The sequence below is a fragment of the Cheilinus undulatus genome, linkage group 4 (genome assembly GCF_018320785.1).
Source record: "Cheilinus undulatus linkage group 4, ASM1832078v1, whole genome shotgun sequence".
NCBI classification, from domain to species: Eukaryota; Metazoa; Chordata; class Actinopteri; order Labriformes; family Labridae; genus Cheilinus; species Cheilinus undulatus.
Window position 1 is genome coordinate 39,369,128 of NC_054868.1, and position 19,252 is coordinate 39,388,379.

Genomic DNA, 19,252 nt, shown 5'->3' on the forward strand with positions numbered 1-19,252 from the left:
CAAAAGGCTAATGACACAGAATACAAGAAAAAAAAGAAGTAAAGAAAGATGATGTTGTAAGCCAGTGGACCTCAACCTTGAACACACCTTTAAGTGAAAAATATTACAGTTTCTCAAACAGCTCTTGTCTGCGATTTCTTCACAGTATAGGAACATGAGTAAAGAGGCTAAATCGCTCCAACTATCAGAGGAATACTATCACATAATTCACCACCTTCCCTCCCTACAGAGAAGGGCACCCAACACACCTTTTCCCTCCACAAGGAGTCCAGTCTTCACAGGGGGTCAGCTTGAGCTCTGACACCTGCTGAGCTTGGACATCTCATGCCGGGGCGGGTCCGCATGATTGACCAGGAAACTCACCTTTAACAGTTTGCAAAATTTACTCCCAGTTGAGCTCTGTCAACCTTTCCCTCTGGAGTAAAACCATAGACTGTATAAAGTCTGGACAGGGCCACTCCTTGCCTAAAGTGAACCCAAAATATCTAGCACTCCCTCTACTGACTGACTGCAATATAGGCCATAAACTAGCATCCTCCATGTTAACAGATGGGACAAACTTTAAAATCAAAAGACTAAATACATTTTTCTCGAACCAGAGTTCTGTTGGGATTACCAATAACCAAGCTAAAAGTTTCTTTCAATTCACCATTCTTGTACCCTTACCACCATACCATCAACACACACAGACTTGAATACACTCGTAAAAAAACTACTTCTTATATTTAATGTTTAACTCCTGTACATTAAGAGCAAAGCTAACCAAAGTCAGATTCCTTGTTGCATAAGCATAACTGGCATATAAGGCTGTTTTGTCTATGTACTCTGCTTTGGCAACAAAGGTTTTAACCATTCATGCCATTAAAGCGTATTTTGAACTTTGATTCCTGCGCAGGCTCGAGCTCCATACAGTGATTGTCAATGGCTTCATCTTTGTACAATGAGAGGAGGTTGAGGCGCACTGTCCATCCTTTTAACAGTCTATGAGTAGAACACTTACGCAGGCTCAGACCTCAACAAGTATTAAAACCTTCTCTTACAGAAAGAGAATGACTCAGGTGACTTTAAGCGTTTCTACTATATTTTTGTGTTTGCTTGTGGTGTCCATCTTGTCTGAGACTGAGATAAATGCCAAGCTGGGCTGAGAGACTTAAAAGATGGCCACGGCGGTGTCGTAAACCCAGTACGTCTCTAAAGGACCCAAGGCCTATTGATTTTTTCCCCTCAGGCACGATAAGGGCCAACCTTCTCAGATAAACAAGGCCACTGTGGCCTCTGAAAGACCCCTCTAGGCTGGACAATCCCACCCACCCACACATAACCCACAACTACACACACAAACATACACACATGTATTGAGAACCAGTGGAGGAGCAAAACGTCAGCAATAAACTGGACAAAGCTGTTTTAGACAAAAACACTCATATCGACCACCGGGGGTTCACTCCAGCAGCTTTAAAAGTCCAGAGAAGGTCGACTGGAGGAGGCGGGTATGTGAAACCCGATTCTGCTGCTCATCTATCCCTGTGGCCTCTAAACACTTTCACAACTGTAAGTTTAGGAAGTGGAAGCAACTGTTACATTATGATGTTTTACCAGAAATTGATTTTAGTGCTTTTCTCTCACTAACAGTCAAATAAAATTTAATATTTTATAATACTGTTTACTGTATTTTTCAGTAAATGTTGTAAAATATAATGTACAGAATTGAACTGAAATCTTAAAGAGGATGCCCGAGACTTCACCAAGCCAACCAGCCACCCTGACACTTGATTATGTGCAAAAATGGCATTTACAAATTGAGAAAAAGGCCAGGCTAAACATGTTTTTTTTTTTTTTTTTTAACAAGGATGAAGGAACTACAAATCCCACAATCCATTGAGATTCCTCCATTCATTGTTAATGATCGTTATTCAAACTTTCCAACTGTACATGTACCTTCTTTCTATGTTATCCGTCTTTCTGGACTTTATTGTAGTGTTTAGAAATTAAAGGATAATGTTGTGATATATCATAGTTTGTGTATATATTGTTTCATACTACAGCTGAATATATTGGCAGCCCTCAGTGATTGGTCAAAGTAGACATTTCCATGATGTCAGCAGACTCCACCAACCAGAGATGATGCTGTGACACTCTAAGACTGAGGGTACTGTAGTATTTTTGGCTGAGATTGCAGATAAACTCTGTTTATTTTAAAAGTGGCTGGTGTCTTACAAACTTTCCTCTTCTACAGGAGCACATACTTTTGATTCAACCTCAGGTAATCTCGTGGCAAGTCTAAGTTGGATATTTCTGACATTATAGCTAATAATCAAATCCACTTAAGAGAAAATGGCTGAGATTTTTACTCCTAGAACCACACTGTTGAGCTCTACATAAAGATACAGTTAAAGGTTGGTAATCACACTTATAGCTCTGTTGCCGGGTTCTGATCTATGCTCTATTCGCACAGGATTAGTATTACCTAGGGACCTCCAGTAATTTGTAATAATTGCACGGGACGTCTGTGTTTTATCCCGTGCATTCATTGACCATGTCTGCAATTTTCTGAGTAAAAATCCCAGGGCAAATTACCTACCATATTTCACCACACACAGAGGTCCACAGGTAATATTAAACCCTTGGGAACTGGCATCTCTGTAGCTCTAGCTATGGGCTCCCTGGAAAGTCAAAGCATACTGCTTAACTCATCCAGGGACTATCTTTTGAGCAGAGCCTTCTCCAAAAACTGTAAATCCATTTTGCATTAAAATAGTATGTACGACGAGAGTGTTCCTGACTGAAACCAATTTATTTAAACTCTGTTGTCAACACATGTGTGCGCACACCACTGCTCTCTTCATACGCACAGTGGTTCTGCTCTGCTTCCTACAGTTTCTCTTTGCAAGTGTTGCAAGTGCCTGATCTTATAACAGTATTATTTAGCCCGTACATTTCATGCATAACACAATTTACAATTGGTAAATTGGTTTACAACTGCTGTCACTCAACAGCAGTTGGGCTACAACAGCTTATCTGTGCAAGGAGGGTTGTTGTGGATGTGTAATGATGCCAAATTTATAGAGTGCAGAATTACATCAACAGTATAAAAACTGTTAAAAGTAACTGGAGTAGTTTATACATTTATAAGAGGGATGCTCAACTTTCTCTCTTTTCCTCTGTCTGATCAGCTACAGATATGCACAGGTGACTTGCGTGATCTTGGTGCATAATGGCAGAGTTAGAGATATATCACTAGTTTATTAGTCATGGACAGCTTGCTACAGATCTAAAAAATGTCTATATATATAAAGGGAAAACACTTGAGCACATGTCTACTGGAAACTCTGCTTTACAGTATGTATAGGACACATGCAGGAAACGTCATCTGCAGAGTGCAATGTGCATAACATTGCATTTTTTTTTTGCAGGGCACTGGGGTGGGCACGCCCTGCTGTTTTGGGTCGAATTCTCTGAATGATTTGGGCATAACAGAAAAATAGGACTTATGACCAAACTGTTGAAGTGTAGAGAAAGACTACCTTGCCTTAAGGCCTAAAAGCAGAAAGGCATCTCTTTAACCTTCGCCATTGTTTAAATTTGAACCCCATGTGTTGGAGTGTGGAGCCAAAACAATAGAAAATGTGTCACTGTCCATGCACTGCACTGTTTTTCTATTCTGGGCTGTGAACAAGAGCCACAATGTGTAAGCTACCACCCACTCTTAACATGTGAGAGTCATTTTTCAAAATAACTCCATAAATCTTTTTTTTTGTCTTTCTAGAGGATGCTCATGTTCTTCTCTACTACAAAGTGCATGTTTGAGAACTCAGCATGAACAGAAGAAATCAGAACATTTCTCTATAGAGGGCATGCACTAACGTAACATTTCCACCAGACCACGCCCCCAAGTCCCACTCAGAGGGAAAAAACTCAAACGTGGAGGCTTACAGGAGGGGATGAAATGAAAACAGAAATACTATAGATTGAATACTTAAATTAAAGCTGTTTGAGCTCAACAGGGATGCCTTCTATTAACTGAATTCACAGTGGCACATGGACTTTGACATGCTATCAGAATCAGGCCATGTAATCAGGATCAGAGATGAATGTGAAGCTGATTAAACTTTGCAGGCAGGATGTGAGATGTTACTGTATTTCAGTGATCCATTTGCTTCTTTCTACCTTAGCTTTCAGTGGTCTGTAAAAAGATTCCTTTTTGTTTATTCAATCTACAAGGTCATTGGTACAACTGATGGAGGCAGTTCAATGCAATGTACTCATCAGGCATTCATCCAGTAAGTTAGGGTGATTTTTACATCCATTACACTGTCGTACCTCCTGTTTGTATCTGATGTGACAGCTACAAACAAAGCAACTTTAAACTTTAATATAATTTCAGTTATAAACACAGCCACTGTAATTAAATCAGGTACTTTCACTTTATGAAAAATATGTGTAAAAAAACTTTAGTATTTGGACAAAAAGAAGTAAAGTGAATATGATTATTAAATACATTATGAAAAATAAATTTATTATTCTATGGACTTTAACTATTTTGTTACTTTTATGTGAAATCAGCCATGTAAATCAGACTTTGCAGTTTTTATGTCAAAGCAAAAAAAAAAAAACATAATCTATATTCCTTGGACTTCCTGTGTCATCGTTGCTCAATTTTATAAAAGATCTGCTGAAATTTAATGTCTTAATTTTTCCTGAAACAAACATATTTAAAATGGTGCCGTCAGCCGATTAAAAAAAATTAGTCTTATTGATTATAGGCTTTGTGATTAATTAATAACTACATATTGACGGACTTTCTACTAGCTTTTGAGACAGTAGCAGTTGAGACCAAGGACAGATTGTCCACTTACTAGTTAGCCTAGGATGATGTTAATCTGTGGAATATGGATTTTATCCATAAAATTATAAAAATTAAGAGCACAGTATGTATGCATATGTTTCAAACAAAGTTACAAAGCCACTTTAGATGTTTGTGTGATGGCATCAGAATATGATTAATCAGCTTTCATTTTTTAATCACATTCTTCAGCACTAATTTAAACAAAAGGAGGGAGAATAGAGTGCAATAGAGTGTGTTACATTAGCTGAGGATGTAAAAGGTCTGCAATGCACGTTGTCAAGAAATAATCACTAAAAAGTGGATACAGATGGTCTGGAGGTGAGGTCAAGCCCCATGTACACAGGCAGCCTGGGTTTAAGTCTCTTTCCCCTATGTCTAACCTCCACTCTCTCATCCCCAAGTCTGACTCTATGCACCATCCTCCTCTCTAAAATAAAGGCATTAAAAGTCCGAAAATATATCTTTAAAGAAAATCACTGAAAAAAAGTCACTTTTACGCTGAACCGAAGTCATTTTCCTCTTTCTTTCCCCTGATTACTCACACCAGCTTTCTATCTCTCAGTGTCAGATCTGCAGTGAATCCTGCCTTCTGTGACGTCACTTGTACACCCTCTATTAATGATTAGTTTTCAGTAGATCAACAGTTCAAATAAGCAGCTTTTTGATCCCATTTTAATCATAGTGCCAGATAATTTCTGACTGGGTTTGGGCTGTTTATTAGGGCTAGTGGGCAATATGAAGAACAACCTGGTAAGGTGTCTTTTGTTTTCTTTAGATATATTTGGGACTTTTGTTTCTACAGAAATAGAATAGTAGATAGAGTAAGAAATTGCGCAAGAGTGGGGAATAATGGGGGAGTGGTGCAACAGGCCAGGAACCTGGAACCAGTACATGGAGCATGACCTCTGAGCCATCAGCACCCCTAGTGGGGCATCTTCTCAAGGAAGCATTGCATGAACATGGATCCATACATTTGCTTCCCCTGTGATACTGAGTCATTTACACTTATTTTCTTTCGATCTTGACACATTTATTTTGTTATTGCAGGATATAAAAAGCTGGCTTCCCTGTGATAATGAGTAATATTTGTTTGATGACTCAAAATTTTGACTTATTTCATTACTTCAAGATAACAGTCCTGGTTTTCCTGTGATAACAGGATGATGTTAGTTGTTTTCTAGAGATCCTGGCCTATTTTTCTGATTTTAATGGAATAATAAAACTGGTTTTCTCATAATGGAGGATTAATTTATCTACTATAAATATGTGGAGGTAACAAAGCTTGTTTTCTCATAGTAACTGGATCGTTTTCTGGCTGGTTACTTTGATAGGCCAGGCATGTCATGCTGCCTTTGGCCAAACTAGTAAGGTATGTCGGGCCAATTTAGAGTTTGTTTAATGATTTTGCAGCTCGGGGGATTACAGATTAATAAGTTAAGATCCTGAGAAAATTATTGTAGCAACACAGGTTAAATAAAACATATGGATGGATATCTGTGGAGGATTTCCTAAGTTTTACCCTCGATTCTGATATATTTTTTTAAGGAAAGGAATGATTACATTTACAAAAGAGAAACAGAGAATTAAAGATGATGTTTACACACCTCATAACAAAATTGCGTATCGTATCAATGTGTGACTAAGCAGCTGTGCTACCCCGATAGCCGTACCTGCATGCCCGGTACTTATGTGGTTCTTCATGTCGTTCTCCTCCATGCAGACGTAGTCGCAGACGCTGCAGCAGAGCGAGAACATCCACTGCTCCTTGTCCACATGGAGCGACATGTGGCTGACAAACTGGGCATTCAGCTCCGTCTGGAAATCGCACACATGGCAGCTGGACAGAGAACAGAGAGGAAGGAGGGAAGATGGTGAGAATAACAGGGGGAGGGGCAGGCAGCTTTAGTGTTAGATTATGTCTGCATAAATTGGTAAGTGGCACAGTGTGGATATTGTAATTTGATTAAGATGATTGAAAATGACACGCTGCAGACTTGGTGCTATTTCACTCTTTTCACATCGTGAGCCACATTTAAATGATTAAAGCAAGAGTACGACATATTAGGAAATACCGATTGTTCATTCGCTAAAAGTTGGAACTGAAAATTTTGAACACTTTTCTGTCTGTATCATAAAACTAAAGCTAAAGCAACAAGACTTTTAGCCTTGCATAGCATAAAGATGTGGATCTAGCTTTAGTTCAATACTATCTAAACCAACTGGTCTAAAACTCACAAAAGAGTTTTGTCTCTATGCAGATGACTCCTTGAAAAAGTTGACCTATCAATTAGTTTTTGTATGGATTAAGGTACCATTTCATTTAAATACATAGCAAAGCCCTTAGCAGACCCTGCTGTAATTAAAGGTCTGCCCACAGAAATGGTGGGCCCCTAACAGGCCAGTGAACACGTTCTCCATAGATGTGATTTATTAATATCAAAGCATGCATGTAGAATCAGTTGTGATCTTGGCAAACATTCACCTCAATTTTGCAGCTGAAAAATATATAGGGGAGATGTTTTTGGGTTAAACGTTAACCCCGAAGTTTTCCTCAGTTTCTTCTCTTTTTCCTCAGGATATGGCTTGGCTATGAGCTCTTACATTCCCAGTCAAACGGCTTAGTTAAATCGGCCTGCCTAATTAGTTGTTTAAAAATCGCAACTCTTTAGGTAAGAAATAAATTATGGTAGTCTTGACTTTACAATGGACCACATTTTTGCTGACCTCAATGAAGTCTGGCCCCAGAAAGTTCTCCGTTTTGCCACCTTTTGGACAGCCTTGATAACCAGTGATTTCAGGTTCTTTTCTTCAGATATTGGTAGGGCCCTATGACTTTCGTGTTAACGGAATCGCGGACAGAATTGGCCAATAAAAACGGAATTTACAATTTAACGGGGAAAACGTGGAAATTGAATGAATTTGACTGAAATTCTGTGTTTTTTTAAAGAAAGAGGAACATATATATGAGGAATATGTTCCCGGGGGAAAACTAAAGCGGGGCACAACTTGTCCCTCACTCACAACACTCACCCCAACCCCTCCTAAACAATAACAGCATGTCAAAGCGACTGCACGAAACACCGGCGAACATCATGTAGCCCCATACGGGGCAGTAACGTGGGACATAATGTTACCTTGAAGAAAACTCATCCGTGCTTTAAGTTGTTTTACCTCACCACACCACCTGAGCGGTGTGCCTCACCTCACACGAGGCACACCGCTCAACCCTCAGAGGCTAAAAATCAAGTCAGACGGACTCGAGATTTTATGAAGTCCCGTAGTCTAAATGATGTTAAATTCCAGTATCAATTAGCTTAATAATTCATCCCGTAGATACTGTAGTTCCCTGTGGTTGCTTAACGAGCCAACACAGTATTAACGTAGCGCTCTGATAAGAGGCAGACGGACAGACAGCGAGGATGGAGAGAGATGAGGAGAGAACCGTTACAGTCAGGAGTAAAACACAATGCAGCATCAGACTGCATGCACGGTTACATATCAAGAGAGTAAAGAAAAGTTTAGGTACGAGGTTTACTTTTAACTATTTAACTTTGATGTGAACTTATTATTAAGTTACTATCACTCTGTTTTTGAGAGAACAGAAAGATTTCTTCATTTACATTAAACATCAGTTAGGATGTGATCACACTCGTGAATGTGTCTTATAATGTTGGAAATATCTGACTGGTTATAATCATTTTATATCAGGGTTATGCAAACAAATGCTCCTGGACCAACTGTGGCCCCTTTTCAATAAAATTAAGGTTATTTCTATTTAATTAGTGAACATTTGATTCATTAACATAAACAGGACACTCTTTTTTATGGTAAAATTAATGGAAAGGTTAAAAAATGGAATTCCAAAAAAAAAAAAAACAACAACAGAAAAAACAGAAAACGGATTTCGTAGGGCCCTATATTGGTTTTTATTATTATCTTAAGATAACAATACCCACTTAAGGTTCCTTCTCTGGTCTAGATTTTCCAGGAATTTTCACTTGCAATTTATCCAGTATGATGGGAACACATTGGCCCCAAACACCAATGCGTTTTTTGTGTAAGTCTCTAAAAGATGAGAGGTCTATGTAAACGCTTGGATATTTAAAAGTGGTGTTTAATTGATTATAAAACAACTCAAATACACCTGAATATGTGCAGAACTTATTTTCTATTTTTATCAGTGTCCTAGAATAATGGTGTGGACATTTATGATCTATTTTTCCTTTCATTTTCTCTAAAAAGTAAAAAAACTAAAAAGGTTGAACTTATCACCAGATGTGGAGAAAGTACAAGACTATTAAACTCAAGTAAAATTACAGTTACTCTGGTTAAAACATACTAAAGTAAAGGTAAAAGTCCTTCCCAGTAATGTTGTCCTCTCACTAAGCTTTTATCCTCTCACAAATTTTTAATTTTTGAGTATATTTCAGTTCATAATAATATTTTAGTTACTATTTGCCTTGTTAACCTCAACTTATTTCTTTTCTTTTTTTCATTTTTTGATTGTTACTGCCATCCTCTCTTTAATGCCTGTATCTGTTTTATTAGTTTTCTTCACTCGACTTTTGTTATTATACATATCATTTTTTTTGCTTTCATATTTAAAGACCTGCATTATCTTGATTTTTCACCTTTATTTATATTTTACTGTTTTACTGGCTCCTCTTGTCACACTTTATTGCCTTTTATTTTTTTATAATCATTTTGTTTTTCTCCTTATTTCTCTTCCAATATTTCACATCTTAAATTGTTGTCCTCTTGGTCTCAAATTGTGTAGCTGGGTTCCTATCTTTTCTTATGGTATCTATGATGTCAGTGTGATATTTGCTTTCTGATGATGTCTATGATGTCTTAGTTGTGTGGTATCCTTATGATGTCTACGCTCTAATGATATCTTGTTTGCACGGTATCTCATGTGGTCTGGGTTCTTGATGCCTTATGCTGTTGGATTATTATCTCAATCAAGTTTTTGCCTAGGTTGGGTTCTGCTAAAGTTGTTAGGTGCCATGTGGGCTGTTGTCTTTTGTTTGGTTTGTTGCTTTGTTCTTCTGCTTGCCTCTGTACGTGCCCAAGCATTCTGTAAACCCTTGTTTTTGAAAGTGCTGTACAAATAAAGTTATTATCATCATTATTAACAGAGTCAGGGGTCGTGATTTTGTGTCAGTTTTCAGTACCTGTAGTAGTAGGGGCAGTTCTTTCGCTCAGCAGAGTCGGCTGTAACAGCGCTGACGATCTGCTCAGCGTCTGTGTTGACCAGCTTGACAGAGTGGATGGTCAGGTGCTGATTGAGGTTAGCCCTGCACTTGGCTGCATAAGGACACAGGTGACACTTGTACTTCCTCTCCTCTGCAGCAGAAACACACACAGACACAAGACCTCGGGTTACTGTATACGTTACCTCAGGTGATATTTCATTAAGTTGCGCTCAGCCTCTCAGCCTTTAAAGAAAGCTTAAACCTAATTACTCAAAGCCTAACCCTGCCTCACCTTTGCCTGACCCCAACTGTAACTCTGATCCGAGAGAGGAGGAAAAAAAGCACCTTGTGAAGTCGGAGGAACTCAAACTTTCAGGGAACAACCTGGATAATCCTGTGAGTGCTTTAAGACGATAAAAATATGAGGCATATTTGCTATAAATCTGTTAAAGTACACATAATTAAATCGACATAACAGCAAATATTCTACCCCAAAATAGCACACATACACAATCATAAGCACACCATTTGCCCCAAGGACATGAAGCCAGGCAACCTTTATGTCGCCGGGGAAACCAAAAAGACCATCACACTGACATATGCCCCTGCTTCTGCTCTCTGTGGTGTGGCCAAGCTGTTCACAGCCAACACTCTCAGATGGTGTGTGTGTGTGCTGTGTAGCGTGTGCACAAGAAATGTGAGAGCATGTCCAATTGTGTGGGGGCATTTTGTACATGAGTCTCCATTTGTGCGCTCGATGAGTTAGTCTGCAGTCCCGAGAAGGATTCATTAATTTCTAATCAAGCATGAATTTTCTTTTTAAAAAAACACTGAAGGAGTGTATTTATTAATTTTGTTTCCTAATGAGAGCTGACAGAGAGATTTCAGAGGACAGTGATGGTGGAGAATGGATCAATTGGGAACAAAGAAGGGCCAAGTTTGAAAACACAGAGTAATCAGGACACAAGGGAGAGCACAGCTTCATCCTGAAAGTCTCCTGTGTGAGCGTGTTAGTGAGAGAGTGAGAGAGAGAAAGTGAAAGAGAGACCAAATGTGGCTGCATCAGAATTACTGGTGTCTGTGTGTGAGAGAGATCCCTCTTGCTGGGTAATTAGACGGGCAGTTTTCCCAGTGAGACTAATCATGGTAGTAATCTCTTTAAAGGAAGGGTAATCTAGTCTAGTAAACCTTATTTACTTACTGAGGGCAGCACTAATACAAGCGCATGGCAGCTAAGGTATGCATGTATGTTAACAATGTCATCGTGTTTGTTTGTTTGTGTATTTACCTGTGTGTAGAGACAGATGTCTAGAAAGAGTCTGCTGGCGACCGAACACCTTTCCACAGACCGGGCAGGGGAAGAGCTGCTCATTCAGTCTCCACTGGGCGATCCCGTTTCCCGGCTCCCCGTCATCCTTCTCTGAGTCTAAAACACACACGGACACAGGGCAATACTCATCATTCACTGCTGACACAATCAGCCACAAAAGCACTAGCAGGTGGAGGAAGGGCTGTAAAGTCACGCTGCTATAAATTAGATAAAGTGAAAATCAATATGTATCAATATGGAAACCATAACTGCCAAACCAAAGAAGCCACTGTGATACTTAACCTGTTGTTCTTAAATTTATCGCCTGATCTTAATACAATTCCGCTCCTCTTTCATGAATTATTTGTGTCTTTTGCTTTTATTCAACTCTGAATATGCAAGATATGGGAGGATACAGAGGGGCAGGGTAGAAAGAAAGAAACTAAATGACAGTGAATGAACACATTAATCTGCACTTCAACTCTTTTGAAGAATTCTGTATTCTTTAGTCAAACAGATATCATGATATTTCACTGGATGATTGCCTTGTAAAACATCAGTCATCACAGTGTCACTGTGTTGTCACATTATCTTCATCTCAGGCCATATATATCCCATATAATATCCTATGTTGAGTTGTGATTCCCATCCCTAATCACACTAATAACTTATGGTCAGTCTCTTTCCCTCTTCTCTATTATCTGTTTCTGCATCTTACCTTTCTACCTTTCTGCATCTCTCTCCTCTCTTTCTGCACCTTCCTCCTCTCTCGTTCTGCACCTTCCTCCTCTCTCTTTCTGCATCTTCCTCATCTCTCGTCCTGCATCGTCCCCCTCACTCTTTCTGCATCATCCTCCTTTCATTCTGCATCCTCCTCCTCTCTCTTTCTACATCTCCCTCCTCTCTCTTTCAGCATCTTCCTCCTCTTGTTCTTCATCTTTCTCTTCTCTCTCTTTCTGCATCTTCCTCCTCTCTCTTTCTGCATCTTCCTCTTCTCTCTTTCTGCATCTTTCTCCTGTCATTCTGCACCTTCTTCCTCTCATTCTGCATCTCTGTCCTCTCATTCTGCACCTTCCTCCTCTCATACTGCATCTTCCTCCTCTCTCATACTGCATCTTTCTCCTGTCATTCTGCACCTTCTTCCTCTCATTCTGCATCTCTGTCCTCTCATTCTGCACCTTCCTCATCGTTCATTCTGCATCTTCCTCCTCTCTCATACTGCATCTTCCTCCTCATTCTGCATCTCCCTTCTCTCTCATTCTGCATCTTCTTCCTCCTCTTGTTCTGCATCTTTTGCTTCCCTCATTCTGCACCTTCTTCCCCTCTCTCTGTCTGCATCTTCCTCCTCTCTCTTTCTGTATTTGTCTTCTCTCTCTTTCTGCATCTTCATCTTCTATCTTTCTGCTTCTTTCTCTTCTTTATGCATCTGCCTCTCGTCATTTTCGGCATCTCTTGCATCTCTCTTTCTGTATCTTCCTCTTCTCCCTTTCTCCATCATCATCCTCTCTTTCTGTATCTTCCTCTATCCCCTTTCTGCTTTTATCTTCTTCACTCTTATAGCATCTTCTTCTTCTTCTCTTGTTCTGCACCTTCCTCTTCTCTTGTTCTGCCTCTCCCTTTATTCCTTTAAAACCCCAACACATCTAGTTTAGCTTTAGGTTCTTACCTGGTGATTGATGGATTTTGCCTGCCACTGTAATTTTGCTAAATGTTTTCAGGGTGGATTAAATTTGTATATACATAAATAACATATCACAATAGACATTCTAGACTGGCCCTCTTAGTAGAGTGTCTTGAGATTACTTTGGGTATGAATCAGGGCCATACAAATACAGATTGATTGATTGATTATCTTATCCACTGCAAATTCCGAATACATCCACTAGTAATTAATATTTTTGCCAGTAAAATATCTTGATCAATAGCAACAATAAACAGGTTTGTTTCCACAAATAGTATCAGAAAATTCAGTACTGTGCAGAACTTATAGGCACGTTTGGGCCAAAAAATGAGGCTGAAGTAAGGTGTGGATGTGGCAAGTTAGCTGCCTGAGGGCACCAGCAGGTGGGAAGGAGGATTGACATGACCCCGGTGGTGCTCTTGATGTCCAACAAAAATAAAGTCCACACCTTCAAGGTGGAGTAAGAGGTGGATGTGGTGAGTAAGCACAGCCTAGGGCAGTGGTTCTCAACTGGTCAGGGATCAGGACCCACCACCACCACCTCCTTAAGGGAAATCATGACCCAATTTCTTTTTACATTTTTGAAAAATGTCCAACCACTTAAAATTTATTCAAAGAAAAATTTTGTAATTTTGACTAAAATGGAAAACAACCTATGGAAAGAAGAGAAATGACAAAACAGACGTAAATATCAGCATCAATAACTGGCCAGGCTGATAATAGGTCAACCCCTGGATAATACTTTAGGACGGTTCAGCCTTTGATGATTGTTTGTAAAACTCACAGTCTGAAAGTTATGCTACCCACCCTGCTTGTCACTTGTTGTGACAAGCTAAATCAGGAGTCTTTTCTATTGAAATACCCCTCCACAAGGTTTATTTACTTAACAGTAAAACCGTCAGTTTTCTTCAGACACATGATTATAACTTAATGAAACTTAAAAGTGAGTGCCCACTCCAAATGGTCTGGTCTGTGTCTTTGTGCATCATACATGTTGTCAGCTGTAAAGCGGCCACTTTCAATTATGTGAGCCAGCGTTCAGTCATGTTAGGTTGTTAGGTTGTGTGTAGTGACTGATGTTGGCAGCTGCACGAATGCATTGTGTTACTAATGCACTAATAACAGCAGGTTATACTAGTATATTGGCTGCCCCTGTATAGTCTACCGTTTTTGATTTAAAAAATGCTATCAAATATTAACGTTGTTCACCCTTATTTTTAGCATCTTTTAAAAAGTCTTGGAAAATATACTTATAATATTGTAAGTGGAAATCAAAATAACAGACTGGCACCACTGGCTTGTATCTTCTCTAAATATTTAGACACAACCAGCTGGCAGTTAGCACAAAGACTAGAAACAAGGGGAAACCACAAGTGGGCACCAACAGTGTTTGGTTTGAAATACTTCTTAACCCTAATAAAACAGAGATCTTACTGTTTTAACATTCTGGTTGCTGAATTTGTTACCATGAGAGCTTTCAAGATGCATAAATGTATTTAGTGTCAGGCTACATCCAGCAGGCAGTTGGCTGAACATGCCGAAAAGACAACAAAGAAGACGTGTGTAAGAGTATTTTTGGAGCTTGCTGGGCGTTTCTCCCTGCCTTTAAACTAGTTTAACTTACAGTGCTTAACAAATTTATTAGCCCACCTGTCATATTTGTCTCAGAGACCATCCAGCATCATTAAGTGCTTTAATGCAGACTCTTTCATTTTCAGTGAGCTCTCCACGTTTTACCATTTTGAACAGGAATAAGGAATTTCAAACTGAATTCACCTTTTTATACCCAAATTTGAGCCGGCTCACTGGGCTTCTCTGAGAAGTCAGAAATTAATCAAGCATAACATTCAACCACTACAAGTAATTTTTCTGTTGAGGAATGCAAGTAAATAACTTTAATTTGACATATTAATCAAGAAATAATAATGTGCTTTACTATTTTTTCAGTTTTTTTTGTAAATCAGTTAATTTGAAAATTCATGGAAAACAATAATAATTATATTTTAGCATTAAAAATATTATTTGGGTTAAAGAGCTTCAACATATTGGTGTATTAACCATTGCAGAAACATAAAATATGATTTTGGTAATTACCAATGCTGTTAATTTTGGGAAGCTGTGGCATAAACCTTACTTTGGGTGGTGGTCTAATAAATTTGTTAAGCACTATATAAAAGCTTTTTCCCTTTCTGCAAAGTTGTAGATGTCTGGTAGCGTCTCTTACTAGTCTCCTTCTTGCACGGTCACTCAGTTTGCGAGGACGGCCTGATCTACATATGTCATATTCCTTCCATATCTTGATGACGGATTTAATCGAACTCAGGGATGTTCAGTGATTTGGAATTTAGTTTGAATCCTCCCTAACTTATACTTTTCTCAACTTTTCTCTGAGTTGCTTGGAGTGTTCTTTTGTCTACATGGTGTAATGGTAGCCAGGAATACTGATGAACCAGTGACTGGACCTTCCAGACACTGGCGCCTTTATGCTACAATCACTTGAGACAGAATCACTGCTCTCAGGTGATCCCCATTTCACTAACTGTGAGACTACTAGCACCACTTGGCTGAACTTCTGTTGAATTAGGTTAGTCACTTTAAATGGAGTGAATATTTATGCAGTCACTTATTTTACATTATAGATTTTTATTTAATTTACATTATTTCGTAGAAATCCGTTTTCACACTAGCATTAAAGAGGTTTTTTGGTCAAAAAGGCCAAATTATATTGACCACGATTGATTTATAAAATCAATAAAAGAGTAAACTGTCCTAGGGGGTGAACACTTTTAATAGGCACTATGTACCAATATCTGTTGATGAAGATTTTTCCTTTAAATCAGTAGAAAACACTTGGATTTTTAAAAAGTCTATGTAATAACTTTTAAAATGCTTGAATAACCTTAAATCAATCAAATCAATCCCACTTACTCCTATGGACTCTATACTGAGACCATATGAAGACTATTTTTAGTAGTCCATGCTGATTATTTGTAGGCTACACACTACCTGCTACCTGGACAGGATGCAGAGGCTGATGAAGGGAGAAATTACAGGGAATTATATTCAAAGGAAATATAGATTACATTAGTTATTAAAAAACAAAGATTACTGGATCTATTATAAACTAACAGTTCTTGTCTAACAAAGAATAACACAACCTGAAATTAACTTCAGCTGCTTGAACTCATGTTATCTTGCTCTATTTCAGACACTGTATTAGTATCACGTACCCTGAAACTAGAAGGTAAAATGTAATCTGCACTCTGGAAAAGTCTCTTTGCCTTCAGTGTCAGAGACACAACAGAACAACTGATACACTGTGGGCTAATTTGCTAACCCATAAGACTGAAACCTGTCTGCTACCATTTGACAGATGCTCCTTCTCTAGCCGGAGGGTCGGATGCGGTACAAAACGCGTTCTTAATGTCAACAGTAAGTACCAGTCCTTTGCTCTGAAGCCTGCAGCATCCACACACAGACATAGTCGCCCCTGTAGCTCTCCTTACCGTGTGTCACCTCGTCTTCCCTCCTCCTCCACCCTTTAATCAAAGAAACAGAAAGAATGAGAGCGGCTATTTTCAGACGCTTTGATAGAATATAAAGAATTGAAGTTGCTGCAGTGATTTAAGCCTTGCCATATGAATGTGGCATAGTTATTCCCAAGGGTAAAAACATGTAGCAATTCAAGCACTCATAGAACTATACAACTTCCGAAGATAGAGGCTAGATTTCTAACTTATAGTCTATATAGTTCAGACAACTTGCTACACGGACTGACCTTGGACAAAACTTTATATTTGCAAGGCATAAAAAAAAAAAAAAAAAAAAAGAAAGAAAAAGACACTTAAACTCAAGTTCCACTTGAGTTTAATTTTCAGCATTCTTAAAGACTGGAAAAATTCTGCCACTCAGTTTCTCTAACTAAACGTTTTGATTCTTTGCAGATGGAAATTTGACTTCAACAAAACATTAAATAGAAAAATCAAATCCTTCATCAAAACAGCACAATGTTTTCTAACAGCCCTTTTAAAGTCAAATATATACGTGAAATGTATCTTTTTCAAACACGATAAGGCCCATTGGAGAGGTTTTAAGGCTGCCACAATGAGGAAAAGCAAAGAATCCTTGCTGATATTTGTCAGTGGGTTGTTTAAGTGTACTGGGTGTAAAAGAACAGATGCATTGGCTTTGAAAAGAGGTGTGAAAGGACATTTTTCTGTTTTTGCACTGACTCACAAACCCTGAAGCATTTTGTTGGTATCCGTCTACCACATTGAATCCCCTCTTTGCCCTTTACATGCAAACCACTGAGTCCATGTTTTGTGCCTTTGTTGATGCGCTTTTATTTGTGTCACAACATCCTTCACATATCTTTTTTGAACTGTCAAAACAAACACAGGGCACTGGCTTTGGCTCAAGCATACAAAAATATATTATTATCTTATTTAAATAAAAAGTTGGAAGATAAAGGGGGCTATAAAACGAGGAGTTTACTTTAAGCATCTTACCGTTTTTCTAATAAAACGAGTGTCTTGTAAATCAAGAGGAACTACTGCACTGCAGTTTTATAGCACTTATTTCTCTTCTCTTAAACTACATTTAAGCAGAAAGGCAGAAATTTAAATGGACACAGTTTGGCTCATGCGAAAAGCTGCTGCTTTTTTTGCTATATAATTTAAGTTAAAACGTTTATCTCCTTTGTAGCAATTGTCTGTGACTCAGCTCTTAAGTAAATAATTGAAAATAGTTGAAAATGTAGTTGAATAATCAGCAAACTACATGTGTGTTTCTGGATCCTCATTGGTGTTGTGGAAATTTTCAAAACATTTGAAACTTTGTGATTAGAGATGCACTGATTGGAAAAATCCGAATCCATGACGTTGCCGGTGTTTAACCACTTAGAATTAAGGGTAAAATTTGTCAAAAAGGAAAACCCAAATACAGTTGAATAATGTGTTTGAACCACTTGGAGTATAAGCAAAAACAAGGTCTCTTTAGAAAGGTAATACTCTTAAGTTTCTTACCGAATTGTCAGACTCACTGTAGCTGCTTTTGGTATTTAGTAATACTACAAAAACACATTTTTCCTGTCTGAATAGAGGCCTGTAGTTGACTGACGCTGAGAGGGATTAGCTGGAAAACTCAACTGAACTAAAGCATGAAGCCTAGGCTAGAACATAACAACAGAACAGAAAATTAGTATGTAACACCTGCTTCTTCGTAGGAAAAGTCCAGGAATTTTCAAAGTGCAGATTTCAAAAAGTACTGAGGTTGGCAGACATTTTTCTATACAGCATTGCTAAAAATTGAAAACAGGGTAATATTGCAGCAACAAGGTGAAATATTGAGAACAACAACAGCAAATTTGAAACTGTGCATAAACCAGTCCACACACTTTTATGGATGTAATTGTGTTTTGACTGGATTTAGATTTCAAAGACTCTTTCTGATGTAGCAGGACTGTTTTTGCTTTAATATTACAATCAGGAGAGTACAGGAGCGCTTCTAATGATAAGCTGTGTCACTCTTATTATTGTTTGTTTGTTTGTAGCCTGACAAATGCATTTATTGTGGCTGCTGTGGTTGTTTAATCCTGGAATGGTGAACATGGTCAGAATCCTGAGAATAAGAGCTTTCTGGTGCTGCATAACATGTGGAATACTTAAAAACAGTCATTTTGTAAATTACTGAATAGTCTGGAAAAAAAACATCTGCTGGTGGGCCCTCAGATTTTTAAAGGGATAAGATAACAATTTAGGAGAAGGCCATTACCGCATCTTTTTTATCCATTTCTTCTTTTGGTGTATTTGGTGAATCTCTTCTCTGAATCAACCATTAGGTGTGCTTAACGTCAGCATTAAATTGATTCACAGCTGATAAACAAAGGCTACTGATATCAGTTTATACCCTCGTTTACCAATGGCAAATGTTTGTCAAAAGACACAACAACCCTTCAGTCATGTTTTAGATACCATGAGCAAATGAGAGGGAGTACTGTCTAAATTAGGGCTGGATGATTTGGGAAATGAATCTACTTGCATTAATCTAATTGCAATGACACTAGAATCATCACATTAGGTGTCAGGTAAGACATCTCTGCTGAAAAAATGTTTTAAATTAGTATTTTGACACATATAAGGCTGAAGAAATATTCCACCTTCAGGAGGCCATATTACAATTTAATCTAAATTTCGATGAATTTCCCAGCCCTAGTCTTGTTT

The 19,252-nt window shown here is 38.4% G+C and overlaps 1 protein-coding gene across 1 annotated transcript in view; it reads right to left on the bottom strand.

Moving 5' to 3' along the window:
* The window catches only part of znf827 (zinc finger protein 827), a 131,568-nt gene that overhangs the window by 14,138 nt on the left and 98,178 nt on the right, over positions 1 to 19,252 (bottom strand). The window contains exons 9-11 of the mRNA XM_041784605.1: positions 11,330 to 11,467; positions 10,021 to 10,192; positions 6,517 to 6,683 (exon numbers count right to left, since the gene is read on the bottom strand). Of these exons, the coding sequence (XP_041640539.1) occupies positions 6,517 to 6,683; positions 10,021 to 10,192; positions 11,330 to 11,467 (477 nt within the window). The remainder of the gene's footprint in view (positions 1 to 6,516; positions 6,684 to 10,020; positions 10,193 to 11,329; positions 11,468 to 19,252) is intronic.